The 13,337-nt window shown below is 37.7% G+C and overlaps 1 protein-coding gene across 11 annotated transcripts in view; it reads left to right on the top strand.

The window, feature by feature from the left end:
* CADPS2 (calcium dependent secretion activator 2) overlaps positions 1–13,337 on the top strand; it is a 574,734-nt gene that overhangs the window by 243,656 nt on the left and 317,741 nt on the right. For all 11 annotated transcript variants that reach the window (XM_060414820.1, XM_060414821.1, XM_012177054.4 and 8 more), the window contains exon 6: positions 3,463–3,584. In XM_060414820.1, the coding sequence (XP_060270803.1) occupies positions 3,463–3,584 (122 nt within the window). The remainder of the gene's footprint in view (positions 1–3,462; positions 3,585–13,337) is intronic.

The raw sequence follows: 13,337 nt of genomic DNA, 5'->3' as shown, positions 1-13,337 counted from the left end.
CTTTTGAAAACAAAATTATGCTCATGAGTTCATTTTTCTATGAATTGTTAGAGTCTGTGCTTTATTGCCAGTATGTTCAACAAGACTGTTCAGTTAACAATAAAATGGTGTTAGGAGGATAATGAGTTAAAACTTCATTTAGCCATGGTCTAAGAAGCTTCCATATTTTTATAATTATTTTGACATGCTCTGTTACTATGTCTATGCAAGACAGATATTTTCCTGTCATAGCATAGTACAGATATGGTCCCTAGTGCCTACAGTATTTTAAATAGGAGTTGTGTCTCAGAACAAATCGAGATCACTTTCAAGGGCAGATTACACCATGCTTGTCTGTGGAACTCCGGAGGGAATGGACTAGGTACCTCCTCCAGCCCAGGGCCTCTGACCTTTGCCTAGCTAAACTGAATAATTACCTTTCACCCATTATCCATGCTTCCCTCATCAGATACCAGATTTCAGCCTGAGAAAACTTGGAAAGGCAAGCAGTTAATCCATATTAAGGATTTCGCATTTCATCCATCAGGTTGAGTCTATTCAGCGGAGAAGGAATTTTTTTCTCCTAGAAACAGAAGTCTCAGTCTAAAGAATAAGTGCAGATTTGAAACACTGCTTAAATTTTATCATCTCTGTAAAATTTCTACCCACTCATCCCGTCTCCCACCACAGCACCTAACATAAAATTCAGTTACTTATTATATTATTCATTTTCTGGTTTTCTTTACTAGAATGTAAACTTTAGGAAGTTAACATTTAGGAAGTCTTTTTTTCTTCCGTTTTTGTTTACTGAGGTAAGAGCCTGAAAGAGTACCTGGCCCACTCAGTTGACGCGATAACTGTTTTTTGAGTTAGGGACTTTAATGGTATCAAAAATCAGCCATTGGCCTCACAAGATTACTTTTAGGTCTCTTCATTCATGAAGCTTTCAGAGAGAATTATAAAGCAAAAGACAAGCTAACTCACAAAACACTAACCTATATAATTATATGTCAAAATTAAATAGCCAAGGAAATTTAGGAAAATACTCTTCCAGGAAGTGACGAGTCTGTATGTTGTAAGGGAAATGGTGTCAGTGCCATGAATATAGTTGATTTTCACACTGTTCTTGTTGGTAATAGGGCAGCAGACCTCATGACCTCCTCCGTATCTGGAGGTACTTTTATGGTCCCCTGTTCACCAGACTGCTCAGCTTCCTCTTACTACAACCTGAGCATCCCTGAGTTGCCACGTAACTCTGTGGATGGACAATGTCTCGTTCAGAAACATGCTATTTCATATTTTGTACATTCTTCCCTTCTTTATGCTTCTAGAATAACTTTGTTTTATCCATATTACATCATTCATCTAGAGAAATAGGAAGAGAAGACAGAACAGAGATCAGTTTTATTTTCTGCAGTTTCATTATCAAGTTTCGCTGGGAATTGGTTGAAACAGTTACCTAAAGTTAGAGGAGATGATGGTCCATGGAATTCTTAGCCGCTTTTATCCTTCATAATTGAAACTAGCTGTGCTTTTCGAATTCCTTTTGGAAGTCAGATCTGCAGAATATTGTTGTTTTATTTACTTATATGTGTGGGCTTCCCCAGTGTCTCAGCGGGTAAAGAATCTGCCTGCAGGAGACACGGGAGATGCAGGTTCTATCCCTGGGTAGGGAAGATCCCCTGGAGGAGGGCATGGGAACCCATTCTCCATTCTTGCCTGGAGAATCCCATGGACAGAGGAGCCTGGTGGGCTACAAGAGGTCACAAAGAGTCGGACGCAACTGAGAAACTAAGCAGGCACGCATGCATGGATTCACGGTAGAAGTTACATCTTTTGAAAGTGACAGTCCTGCAGGATAGAATGTTCCCAACACAGATGTGAGTGTTGTTTTGAGGGGCAGAAGACTGTTTCACAGTCATCTGTTTTAGGTTGTCCTGTTTATAGTATAGCTTGTAGCGGTAGCAGCAATATTGGTAAGCAGATGCTTCCTTTGTTCTCTCTTGCACTCTGGCTATTAAACACACAACGGAAAGAGATGCAGGACAGATATAATGTGAACTCGTGCCATCAAGATTTCTAGGTTTATCTACTGTACTCAATTCTGTTTCATGTTTAGTACTTCACCTCAGCTTCCTTGAGTGTTAGAGCAACTGTGAACGCTGTTACTATTATCTATTAATTCTCATAGTCTGTTTTCAATGTGTTTTTATTCATAAGTTGGTATGCATTTTGGTGTGACAAAATGATAAAAGCCCTGGCTGAGGGAAGAAAATGCTTCTGAATTTGACTTGTATTTTTGGTGATCAGTTTACCATATGTTTTTTTTATGGAAAAACAAAAGAGTAGGCATTTGTATTTACAAAAAAATCTTGTACCAGAACTAAAAGGAATAAAAGTTCTATTAAGATGATTTGTTGCTTTTTTGCCTCAAGGTTCATATCGTAACTCTACAAAAGGTATAATGATTTAGTAATGTATTTAAAAATCAATAGATGATACATTCATTTTTAGTGGATATTTTGGTAGCTACATGGCATGAATGCTGTTAATCTTGTTTGTACATATACAACAGGAGATAAATAAAATATACATATGTATTTTATATATATATGAATACCATTGGATATATTTTATGGATGTTGAGAATTTAGAAAAATTCATGATGCAAATTTTTTTAAAGGCTGTAGTAAATAATATTCAGTAGTATTCATATTTTATGTATATATCCAGTGAGAATGTTAGGTTACAATATTTTAAGATTGGCAGCCTTTTATACAAAGATAAAAAGCACACTTGAAAAGTATGTTTTCCTTCTCCCAGGAGTTACAAATATATAAGCTAATATCACTCTTTCTACTCTTTTCCAGTAGACTTTATCAAATTAATGGATTGGGAAAAGATTTTTCCTTGTCTGGTTAATAGTAAGATATTCTTGTCAAGTTATATTTTTTATATTTTCGTAGGATATACATTGGCCATAAAGGAAATTCTTTTGTAAATGCTGATGGTCATATAAATGAGTATAGACATTTTCTGATGCTAGGTATTGACTATCTGTGAATTGGTATGATTATCTGTGAATTGGTATAATGGTGACAATGTCTACCAGTCACCTTATATAGAATTCAACCTGTATTCTTGTAACACATTCACTGAATTTTCATCATTCTGCTTTACCTCATGCAGACCTGCCAAAACTGTTTTGTAGGATCTGAGTGTTTATCTCACTTCATTGTGGCTCATATCTAGAGACTTTAACTTAATTGCTGGTAGGAGATGCATCTTCAGATACCAGACTTTTTCAAAACGTTATGTATTATACCATCCATGAATAAAGATGGATTATAAAGAAGATAAAATACCATTGAGATTGTCAGATAATTATATCAATTGGTCTCTCTCATTGTAGTTCATGCTGCTGTCTCTATTGCTAACTGTTGTCAATTTGACAAATCTGTGAAACATTTTTCTTGTCTTTAGATTGTCATAATGGAAGTGCAAGGTCTGAGGTCAGTCGCTCCCAATCGAGTTGTTTACTGTACAATGGAAGTGGAAGGAGGCGAGAAACTGCAGACAGACCAGGCGGAAGCCTCAAGGCCACAGTAAGCCCGCTGGGAAAAACATGTGTTTTCCTTCCCTCCCAAAGAAACGTGCCTTATCGATTTGCAGAATTGTGTGGCTTTGCACTCTGAAACTGTTACTTGGCTACTTTTGTCTCAACTGTGTTACAATCAGTGTGTGCCTTTCTGAATAATGAGGCTATAATTAGAGCTATAGCAGAATCCCCTGTGTAGTGCAAACAGAAAATCCAGCATGCTATATGAAACTTATTATTAGGCAATTAAATGTTTGTCAGTCATTCGTAAGGAAAGCATGTGTTATCATGTGTTATTTAAAAGGTAGTGCTCAATTCTGTTTCAGCTACTAGTAATATAATCTATAGCTTTTCCATTTCAGTGGCGGTGCTGAGGTAGATGTTGTGGGTGATGTCTTGGGATGCTCCAGTGAGTAGGCTTGAGTTAGAGAACCAGTTCATGACTATCGAGCAGTCACTGGATTGCTAACGCTGTTCATTGCTGGCAGTTTTATGTTTCAGATGCTGGGAATGAGTGTAATTAAGTTTGGAAGATGTTCTGTTTAACTGATTTCAAACTTGCAAAACATCACCACCTCTGGTAGAAATAACCTTACGTTGGCCAGAAGAATTCACATGAAGATTCTCCTGGCCTTAATCTGCACGCTGCCTTTCAATAACATTTTTTATTCTATTTAAATTTCATTCAGAATTTCTTTACAGGACTTGGCATTTTTGCCTTATTATGGTGTCCATATGTGGAGTCTTCATTCAGGAAACCTCAACCTCTGAGCTTCTGGCTAATCACTGACTAGGCACTGGATAGACAGAGATGAATAGGAAACTTTGATTTTTCTTAAAACAGACGGAGTCAAAGGAGGTACGCAGAGGATTATGTGTAACAGGGCAGATGTGCACAGAGTGTTACAGGGTTGAGAAGAAGCAAGCTGAAACTTCTCATCTTGCCTTTCAAAACCCTACAGGTCTACCCCTGGCCAGTCTCTCCTTTCCTCCGGGACCTCAGCTTACCCCTCTGTTCCTCTGTTGAGTCACTCTTCCACCTCCCTGGACCCCATGAAGTTCCTCATACCTCTCAACCTTCTCTCGTCATGGCACCTGCTTTTTCCTCTGCCTGCAGTGATGTTGCCTCTTATCTTTTTAAAGCTGGATCCTTAGTACTGAGAAATAATCACTTGCTGAGCACAGTTCATTCCTTTAGATAACCCATTGCTAAGTGGATATTTTCTGACTCATCACTTTATAATTTTTAAATTAATGGTTTCTCATCTGTGTATTTTGTATTGTTTCCCTTCCTCTGTCTCTTTTGGGAAAAAAAAAAAAAAAGAAACAACGTATTTTGCTGCACCAGGCCTTAGTTGAGGCACGTAAGGATCTTCAGTCTTCATTGTAGTGTGCAGGGTATATATATATATATATATATATATATATATATATATATATATATATATATATATTTAATTGCAGCATACAAACTATTAGTTGTTGCATGTGGAATGTAGTTCCCCATGCAGGGATAGAATCCGAGCCCCTGCATTGGGAATGTGGAGTCTTAGCCACTGGACCACCAGGAAAGTCCCTCTTCTCTCCTTTTGAACAGAACTCTTGTTCTATCAATCTTATATCCTAGTACCTAGTAGACACTCAGAATTTACTAATTTGCATGCCTGAGCTTACTTTTATGCCTTATCATAGTAAATATTAAAGGGTTTTGTATTTATTCCTGCAGCCAAATAGAATTGACTTACAATATGACAATGAAGTGAAAATAAAGAGGATAAACAGCTTTTTAAGAGGTTAAAACCTCTCAGGAAGAGGCTATGTGGCATGGAAAGGGAGATTGGAATCATTTCTAGGAGGGCATACAGAGTCAAGAGAGAGGTTTGGTATTTGTTTTAAAATATTAGCTGTTTTACTATATTCATAGTGTTATGCAACCACTGTCAATTTTAAAGCATACTCATCACCTCGAAAAGAAAATCTCTTTTTAAAAAGCTTTATTTTTTATTACTTGACCATACCATGTGGCCTATTGGATCTTAGTTCTCCTTCAGTTCAGTCACTCAGTTCTGTCCAACTCTTTGCAGCCCCATAGACTGCAGCACACCAGGCTTCCCTGTCCATCAGCACCCCTGGAGCTTACTCAAGCTCATGTCCATTGAGTCAGTGATGCCATCCAACCATCTCATTCTCTTTCATCCCTTCCCCTCCTGCCTTCAATCTTTCCCAGCATGAATGTTTTTTCCACTGAGTCAGTTCTTCGCATCAGGTGGCCAATGTATTGGAGTTTCAGCTTCAGGATCAGTCCTTCCAATGAATATTCAGAACTGATTTCCTTTAGGATGGACTCCTTGAAGTCCAAGGGACTCTCAAGAGTCTTCTCCAACACCACAGTCCAAAAGCACCAATTCTTCCATGCTCAGCTTGCTTTATGATCCAGTTCTCACATCCATTTTTTTGATCTCCAAAATCATTGCAGATGGTGATTGCAGCCAAAAATTAAAAGATGCTTACTCCTTGGCAGGAAAGTTATGACCAGCGTAGACAGCATATTAAAAAGCAGAGACATTACTTTGCCAAGAAAGGTCCATCTAGTCAAGGCTATGTTTTTTTCCAGTAGTCATGTAAGGATGTGAGAGTTGGACTAAAAAGAAGAACGGACGACAGAGGATGAGATGGTTAGATGGCATCACCGACTCAATGGACATGAGTTTGAGTAAACTCTGGAAGTTGCTGATGGACAGGGAGGCCTGCCGTGCTGCACTCCATGGTCACAAAGATTCGGACATGACTGAGCGACTGAACTGAACTCACATCCACACATGATGACTGATAAAACCATAGCTTTGATTGGACAGATTGTTGTTGGCAAAGTCTCTGCTTTTTAATATGCTGTCTAGGTTGGTCATAGTTTTTCTTCCAAGGAGCAAGTGTCTTTTAATTGCATGGCTGCAATCACCATCTGCAGTGTTTTTGGAGCCCAGAAAAATAAAGTCTCACTGTTTCCACTGTTTCTCCATCTATTTCCCATGAAGTAATGGGACCGGATACAATGATCTTAGTCTTCTGAATGTTGAGTTTTAAGCCAGCTTTTTCACTCTCCTCTTTCACTTTCATCAAGACGCTCTTTAGTTCTTCTTCACTTTCTGCCACAAGGGTGGTATCACCTGTGTATCTGAGGTTATTGATATTTCTCCCGGCAATCTTGATTCCAGCTTGTGCTTCAGCCAGCCTGGCATTTTTCATGATGTACTTTCGATATGAGTTAAATAAGCAGGCTGGCAATATACAGCCTTGGCGTATTCCTTTAGCAATTTGGAACCAGTCTGTTGTTCCATGTCCAGTTCTAACTGTTGCTTCTTGAGCTGCATACAGATTTCTCAGGAAGCAGATGAGGTTGTCTGGTATTCCCATCTCTTTCAGAATTTTCAGTTTATTGTGATACACACAGTCAAAGGCTTTGGCATAGTTAATAAAGCAGAAATAGATGTTTTTCTGGAACTCTTGCTTTCTCGATGATCCAGCAGATGTTGGCAATTTGATCTCTGGTTCCTCTGCCTTTTCTAAAACCAGCTTGAACATCTGGAAGTTCATGGTTCATGTACTGTTGATGCCTGAGTTCAGTTCAGTCGCTCAGTTGTGTCCAACTCTTTGCGACCCCATGAACCGCAGCACACCAGGCCTCCATGTCCATCACCAAGTTCCAGAGTCCACCCAAACCCATGTCCATCGAATCGATGATACCATCCAGCCATCTCATCCTCTGTCAGCCCCTTCTCCTCCTACCCTCAATCTTTCCCAGCATCAGGGTCTTTTCAAATGAGTCAGCTCTTCTCATCAGGTGGCCAGTGTATTGGAGTTTCAGCTTCAACATCAGTCCTTCCAATGAACACTCAGGAATGATCTCCTTTAGGATGGACTAGTTGGATCTCTTTGCAGTCCAAGGGACTCTCATGAGTCTTCTCCTGGCTTGGAGAATATTGAACATTACTTCGTTATCGTGTGAGATGAGTGCAATTGTGCAGTAGTTTGAGCATTCTCAGGCATTGCCTTTCTTAGGATTTGGAATGATAACTGACCTTTTCCAGTCCTGTGGCCACTGCTGAGTTTTCCAAACGTGCTGGGATATTGAGTGCAGCACATTCACAGCATCATCTTTTAGTATTTGAAATAGTTCAACTGGAATTCCATCACCTCCACTAGTTTTGTTCATAGTGATACTTCCTAAGGTCCACTTGACTTCACATTCCAGGATGTCTGGCTCTAGGTGAGTGATCACACCGTTGTGATTATCTAGGTTGTGAAGATCATTTTTGTACAGTTCGTTTGTGTATTCATGCCACCTCTTCTTCTTCTGTTAGGTCCATACAATTTCTGTCCTTTATTGAGCCCATCTTCACCTGAAATCTTTCCTTGGTATCTCTAATTTTCTTGAAGAGATCTCTAGTCTTTCCCATTCTGTTGTTTTCCTCTATTTCTTTGCACTGATCACTGAGATACTAGACTCTCTGTCTCTATCTCTCTCTGTCTCTCTGTCTCTCTCTCTCTCTGTCTCTGTCTCTGTCTCTCTCTCTGTCTCTCTCTCTCTCTCTCTCTCTCTATATATATATATATATATATATATATATATATATGATTTGCAAATGTTTTCTTCCATTCATGCATCGTCTTTTTACTTTGTTGGTAAAATCTTTTGAAGCCTAAGTTTTATCTAGTTTTTGTTGCTTGTGCTTTTGGTGTCGTATCTTAGAATCCAGTGCCGAATCCAAGGTCACATACTTTTATTCCTGTGGTTTTTTGCCCACACTGTCATGATTTCAGCTTTTACATTTAGGTCATTGATCCATTTTAAGCTAATTTTGGTACATAGTATGTAGTGTATAACTTCCTTTTGTGTATGACAGTCTGGTTTTCCCAACACCATTTATTGAAGAAACTACTTGTCCATTCAGTATTCTTGGTACCCTTTTGGAAATCATTTGACCATAGGTATATGGGTTTATTTCTGTACTCTCAATTTCAAAATTATTCCAATGATACGTCTATATGTTTAATCTTATGCTAGTACCGCATTATCTTGTTTACCATTGCTTTGTATTAAGTTTTTAAATCAGGTGTGTGTGTCTTCCAAATACATTCTTTTTCAGGATTATTTTGGGTATCCTGATTTTCCATATTAGTTTTAGGATCACTGTCAACTTCTGCAAAAACTTTGTAAATATCACCGGCTAAGATTCAGATAGGAGTTGTAATGAACCAGGGGTCAATTTGGAGAGTATTGCCATCTTAACAATATTAAGTCTTCCTACTGAGGAACATGGGATGTCTTCACATATCTGAATCTATAATTTCTTTCAACAGTGTTTTGTAGTTTTCAAGGTATGTTTTTTTATTTCTTTGGTTAAGTTTATTTCTGGTATTTTATTCTTTTTGATATTATTATTAATGGAATTTTTCATTTAAATTCATTTTTGGATTATTTATTGCAAGTGTATAGAAATACAGTTGATTTTTATATATTAGTTCCATATGATGCACCCTGACTGAACTTGTTTATTCTAATAATTTTTCTGGATTTCTTAGACTTTTCTCTATTTAACATGACATTTGCAAATAATGATTCTTTTACTTCTTACTGTCCAATCTGAATGCTTTTTATTTACTTTTTTGACTAATTGCCCTAGTTCCTTCAGTACAAAGTTAGATAGAAGTGGCAAGAATGGACAGTCTTGTATTCTTGATTATAGGGGAAAAGCATAGTCTTTCATCATTAAACATGATGTTAGCTGTGCCTTTTTCATAGATACCCTTTATCTGTTTGAGGAAACTTTTCTGTTCCTAGTTTGAGTGGAATTTTTTTTTTCCATGAAAGAGTGCTGGACTTTGTCAGTTGTCTTCTTTGCTTCTATTGAGATGATCATGTGGTATTTGCCTTCTATTCTATCAGTATGGTACATTGCATTATATGGTACTGGGGGTGTTAAACCAACCTTGCGTTTCTGACGTAATTGCCACTTGGTCATGATATGTAATTCTTTTTGTTACTAGATTAAGTGTTCTAGTATCTTGTTGAGGATTTTTAAAATCTCTGTTCATGAGAGATTGGTCTGTAGTACCCCTTCTTTGGTGACTTCTGTCTGGTTTTATATTGGCCTCATAAAAACTTCCTGGATGGGTGTGAAGAATCAGTATTAATCATCATTATGTGTTTGGTAGAGTTACCAGTGGGACCATCAGGGTTGGATTTTTGTTTGTAGGTCTTTTGTGATTACTAATTCTGATTACATGATGAACCATGCTAGGTTAGGTTCTTGGTGAAAACCTGCTTTACAGATGGCTGCCTTCTTGCTGTGTCTTCACATAGTGAAGAGAGCCAGCTCATTTCTCTTCATCCTTTTATAAGGACAGCCGTATTCTCATGGGTCTCTCCCCACATTACCTCATCTGAGCCCCATTACCTCCCAGAGGCCCTGCCTCCAAGTACAATCACATTGGGGATTAGGATGTTAACATATTAATTTGGAGGCTTCATGAACGCTACCCTACTCTAGCACTCCATGAGTTCTTCAGGGAGTGCAAAGGCACTTAGATGCTCAATACCACGATGTTTAAAGAATTGTTTTTTTTCAAGTTTTACTGATGTATAATTTGTATAGCATAAAATTCTCTTATTGAAATTTAGATGATTTTTAATAAATGTATACACTTGTGCTATCATCACAATTCAGTTTCAGAACACATTATTTCACAAAATTGCTTCATTACCATTTGCAGTCTTACTCAGTTCCAGGAAACCACTCAAATGCTTTCTAGTGCTATAATTTTTTTCTGAACATTTCATATAAATGATATGCAAAATGTAGTCTTTTGTATCTGGCTTTTTTTTCACTTGGCGTAATCTCTACAAAGTGTATTTAATTGATACTTAAATATTTGTTCAATGAAATGAGTTAATTTTTATATAGTTATTTTAACAATAATGAGCCACAAATAGTAAAATTTTCAAAAAATGCTTCCCATTTAATTTCTAATAAATTCAAAATGTATTTATAAAGAGATGCTATACTAGGAAAATTATACATGGACACTTTAAATGAATTAAAATATTTGGGAGTTAGGAAATATTACATTAAGCCTCCAATACTATTTTCTTGGGGGCTTCCCAGGTGGCACTAGTGGTAAACATACAACCTGCCAGTGCAGGAGATTTAAGAGACCAGGTTTGGTCCCTGGGTCAGGAAGATCTCCTGGAGGAGGAAATAGCAGCCCACTACAGTATTTCTACCTGGAGAATCCCATGGACAGACGAGCCTGGTGGGCTACAGTCCACAGGGTTGCAGAGTTAGACACCACTAAAGCGACTTAATGCACAGACAGTCCCTTTTATTACTCTTACCACAGGGAAGTTTGGCTGAAATATCTTACGTGCATTTCCTCATGAATTCTGAGTTAATTTGTAAGAACTAAAGGATGTGTTTATTATTGTTCCCAGCACAGATTTCTTTAAAAATGTATCTCCTAAATGCAGACCAACTGCAGCTTTTCAGCAACGTGGTTACTTTTATCTTAAATTCATCTTACTCAACAGGAAAGGGATTCTCTCCTCCATCATCATAGTGAATTGTGCCTCCGACATGTTTTCTAAATGTTACTGTTACAACAGTTTGTGCTTTGCTGGAGATCGATTCATCCTTCTGTCTAATAGTAAAGTGCCTTATTTAGTCCATATTTCCAATAAATGTAATCAAGATTTCTAGCCGTTGCCTATTTCATTCCTGTAATTCAGATTTCCTGCCAGCAATTAGGTAGAAAACAGTGTGTGAGGTTGGTACATAACTTAGAATATGGAACCTGGGATCTAATAAAAACGATGTTTATAAACAAGTTTGATTCGTGAAGAGTGGTAGTCATCTATTGAAGCTTTATTTTTACCTTTGTTTTCTTTTTTAATAGAGGTGAGGGAATGTAGACAAATGGTATCGTCAGTCAAGAAAATTCGTCTTTTCATAGTCTCTTAGTGAACCTGGGAAAGTTTAGTTCTCTGTAATAACGTACAGCATTGTTGCTCCACTTTTATAGCTTTTTACCATTTTGAGACATTTCATTTTTAGCCCATACCCTTAATGACACCATCTGAACGGAAGTAGAGGGATAGTCAGACAACAGGCTGACGCTGGAAGGGACAGGGAGTGGCTTGTTGTCGTGTAGTGGTCACCAATCTCTTGATATGTGGTGATCTTACCACACTTACACACTTTCCCTACAGACAGTAAGCATTCTTCGAGTGCCTAAAACAGAAGAGCTAATGATACCCTATGGAAGGCCAAGGTAGATCTTGATTCTGGGGAAATAAATGCAAGGGAATTCATTTTAAAAAACAAATCAGGAACTGCTGGGAGCTGGGAATGGGAACTTACTTTTCAAGGAGTGCATGCTAAGTCACTTCAGTCGTGTCTACCTCTTTGTGACCCCATGGACTGTAGCCCACCAGGCTCCTCTGTCTATGGGATTCTCCAAGCAAGAGTACTGGAATGGGTTGCCATTTCCTTCTCCAAGGCAAGCAGTATAATGTTTCAGATACTCAAGGTGACTAAAATTCTAGGGTTAGCTGTCTGTAGTTGCGCCCATAGTTAACAATACTGTATTGTTCTCCTAAAAGTTCTTTAAGAGGGTAGATCTCATGTTAAATGTTCTTGCCACACACAGAAAAGTTCCTGGGAAGCAGCACTGTTTTTTGCGATACCCTCTCTCTTTCTCTCTCATCCAGTGGTGCTGTCTTATTAAAGACATTTGAAGGTTAATAGGTCTCTGTCCCTGACCCCCATCAAAGCAAATAATACAATAGAAAGGCAAGGAACAGTAAGAAAAGCTATTGAGATGTGTCATTAGACAAATATATTTATGCTTATTGGAACAGAACATTCTTCTACCTCATGGAAATGATGGGAAACGCAGACTTCAGTACTTGCTTCTGGAAACTTTAAATTCTGAACCAGAATTATAATAACCTGTCAAACTATTGAAAGATTATTGCCACTTATGGGAAGCTTAACAGAATAACAAGCTACTGGGACATGTTTAAGAGAGATTAAATAAAAATAAACCAAGAGAAAGGTAACCATATTTTTTCAAAAAAACATAGTTCTTTTCATTTTAGTATCTACTAAGGCCAAAATTAGTTTTGAAGTATTATTCATTATCCAGCTACTCTTGCTGACGAAAATAGAATATACTACATTTTAAAATCATCTGTCAAAAGTATGCCTATTCTTAATGCATCAAAAGGAAAACACAAACCACACACATTTCATTTTTCTCATTTTCATCTTTCAAAATACAATATTCTCTCCTCTTAAATAAATTTGCCAGAAATAACATTTTTGTAAAACTCATGCTACTGGTGCAGAAGAAAATGAAGCCTAAAGAGACAGACATTGGCCAAATACAGAAATTACATTCATTGAGAGATTATTTGGAAGTAAAAGAAGCTAATGTGTGGATCCTGATCATTAGTGGCATCTGAATTAGAAGGAAAGCGTGATGGATTAAGATTCCAGATGCTTGCTGAAAAGCGCTAATGGAAAACAGCATTGAGAGAGCTCGGGAGAAAGTGTGTATCTGTGAATCTCAACATCTCGAGGAGGGATTTACAGTTTGTAAGTAAAATGAAAAGAAAGTGAAAGTTGCTCTGTTGTGTCCAACTCTCTGTGACCCATGGACTACACAAGTCTCCTGCATTGCAGGTGGATTTTTTTTTACCAGC

Source organism: Ovis aries, chromosome 4 (assembly GCF_016772045.2).
Source record: "Ovis aries strain OAR_USU_Benz2616 breed Rambouillet chromosome 4, ARS-UI_Ramb_v3.0, whole genome shotgun sequence".
In the NCBI taxonomy this organism is placed as follows: domain Eukaryota; kingdom Metazoa; phylum Chordata; class Mammalia; order Artiodactyla; family Bovidae; genus Ovis; species Ovis aries.
Note: the sequence above shows the minus strand (reverse complement) of the source record. Positions and strands in the feature narration are given on the sequence as shown.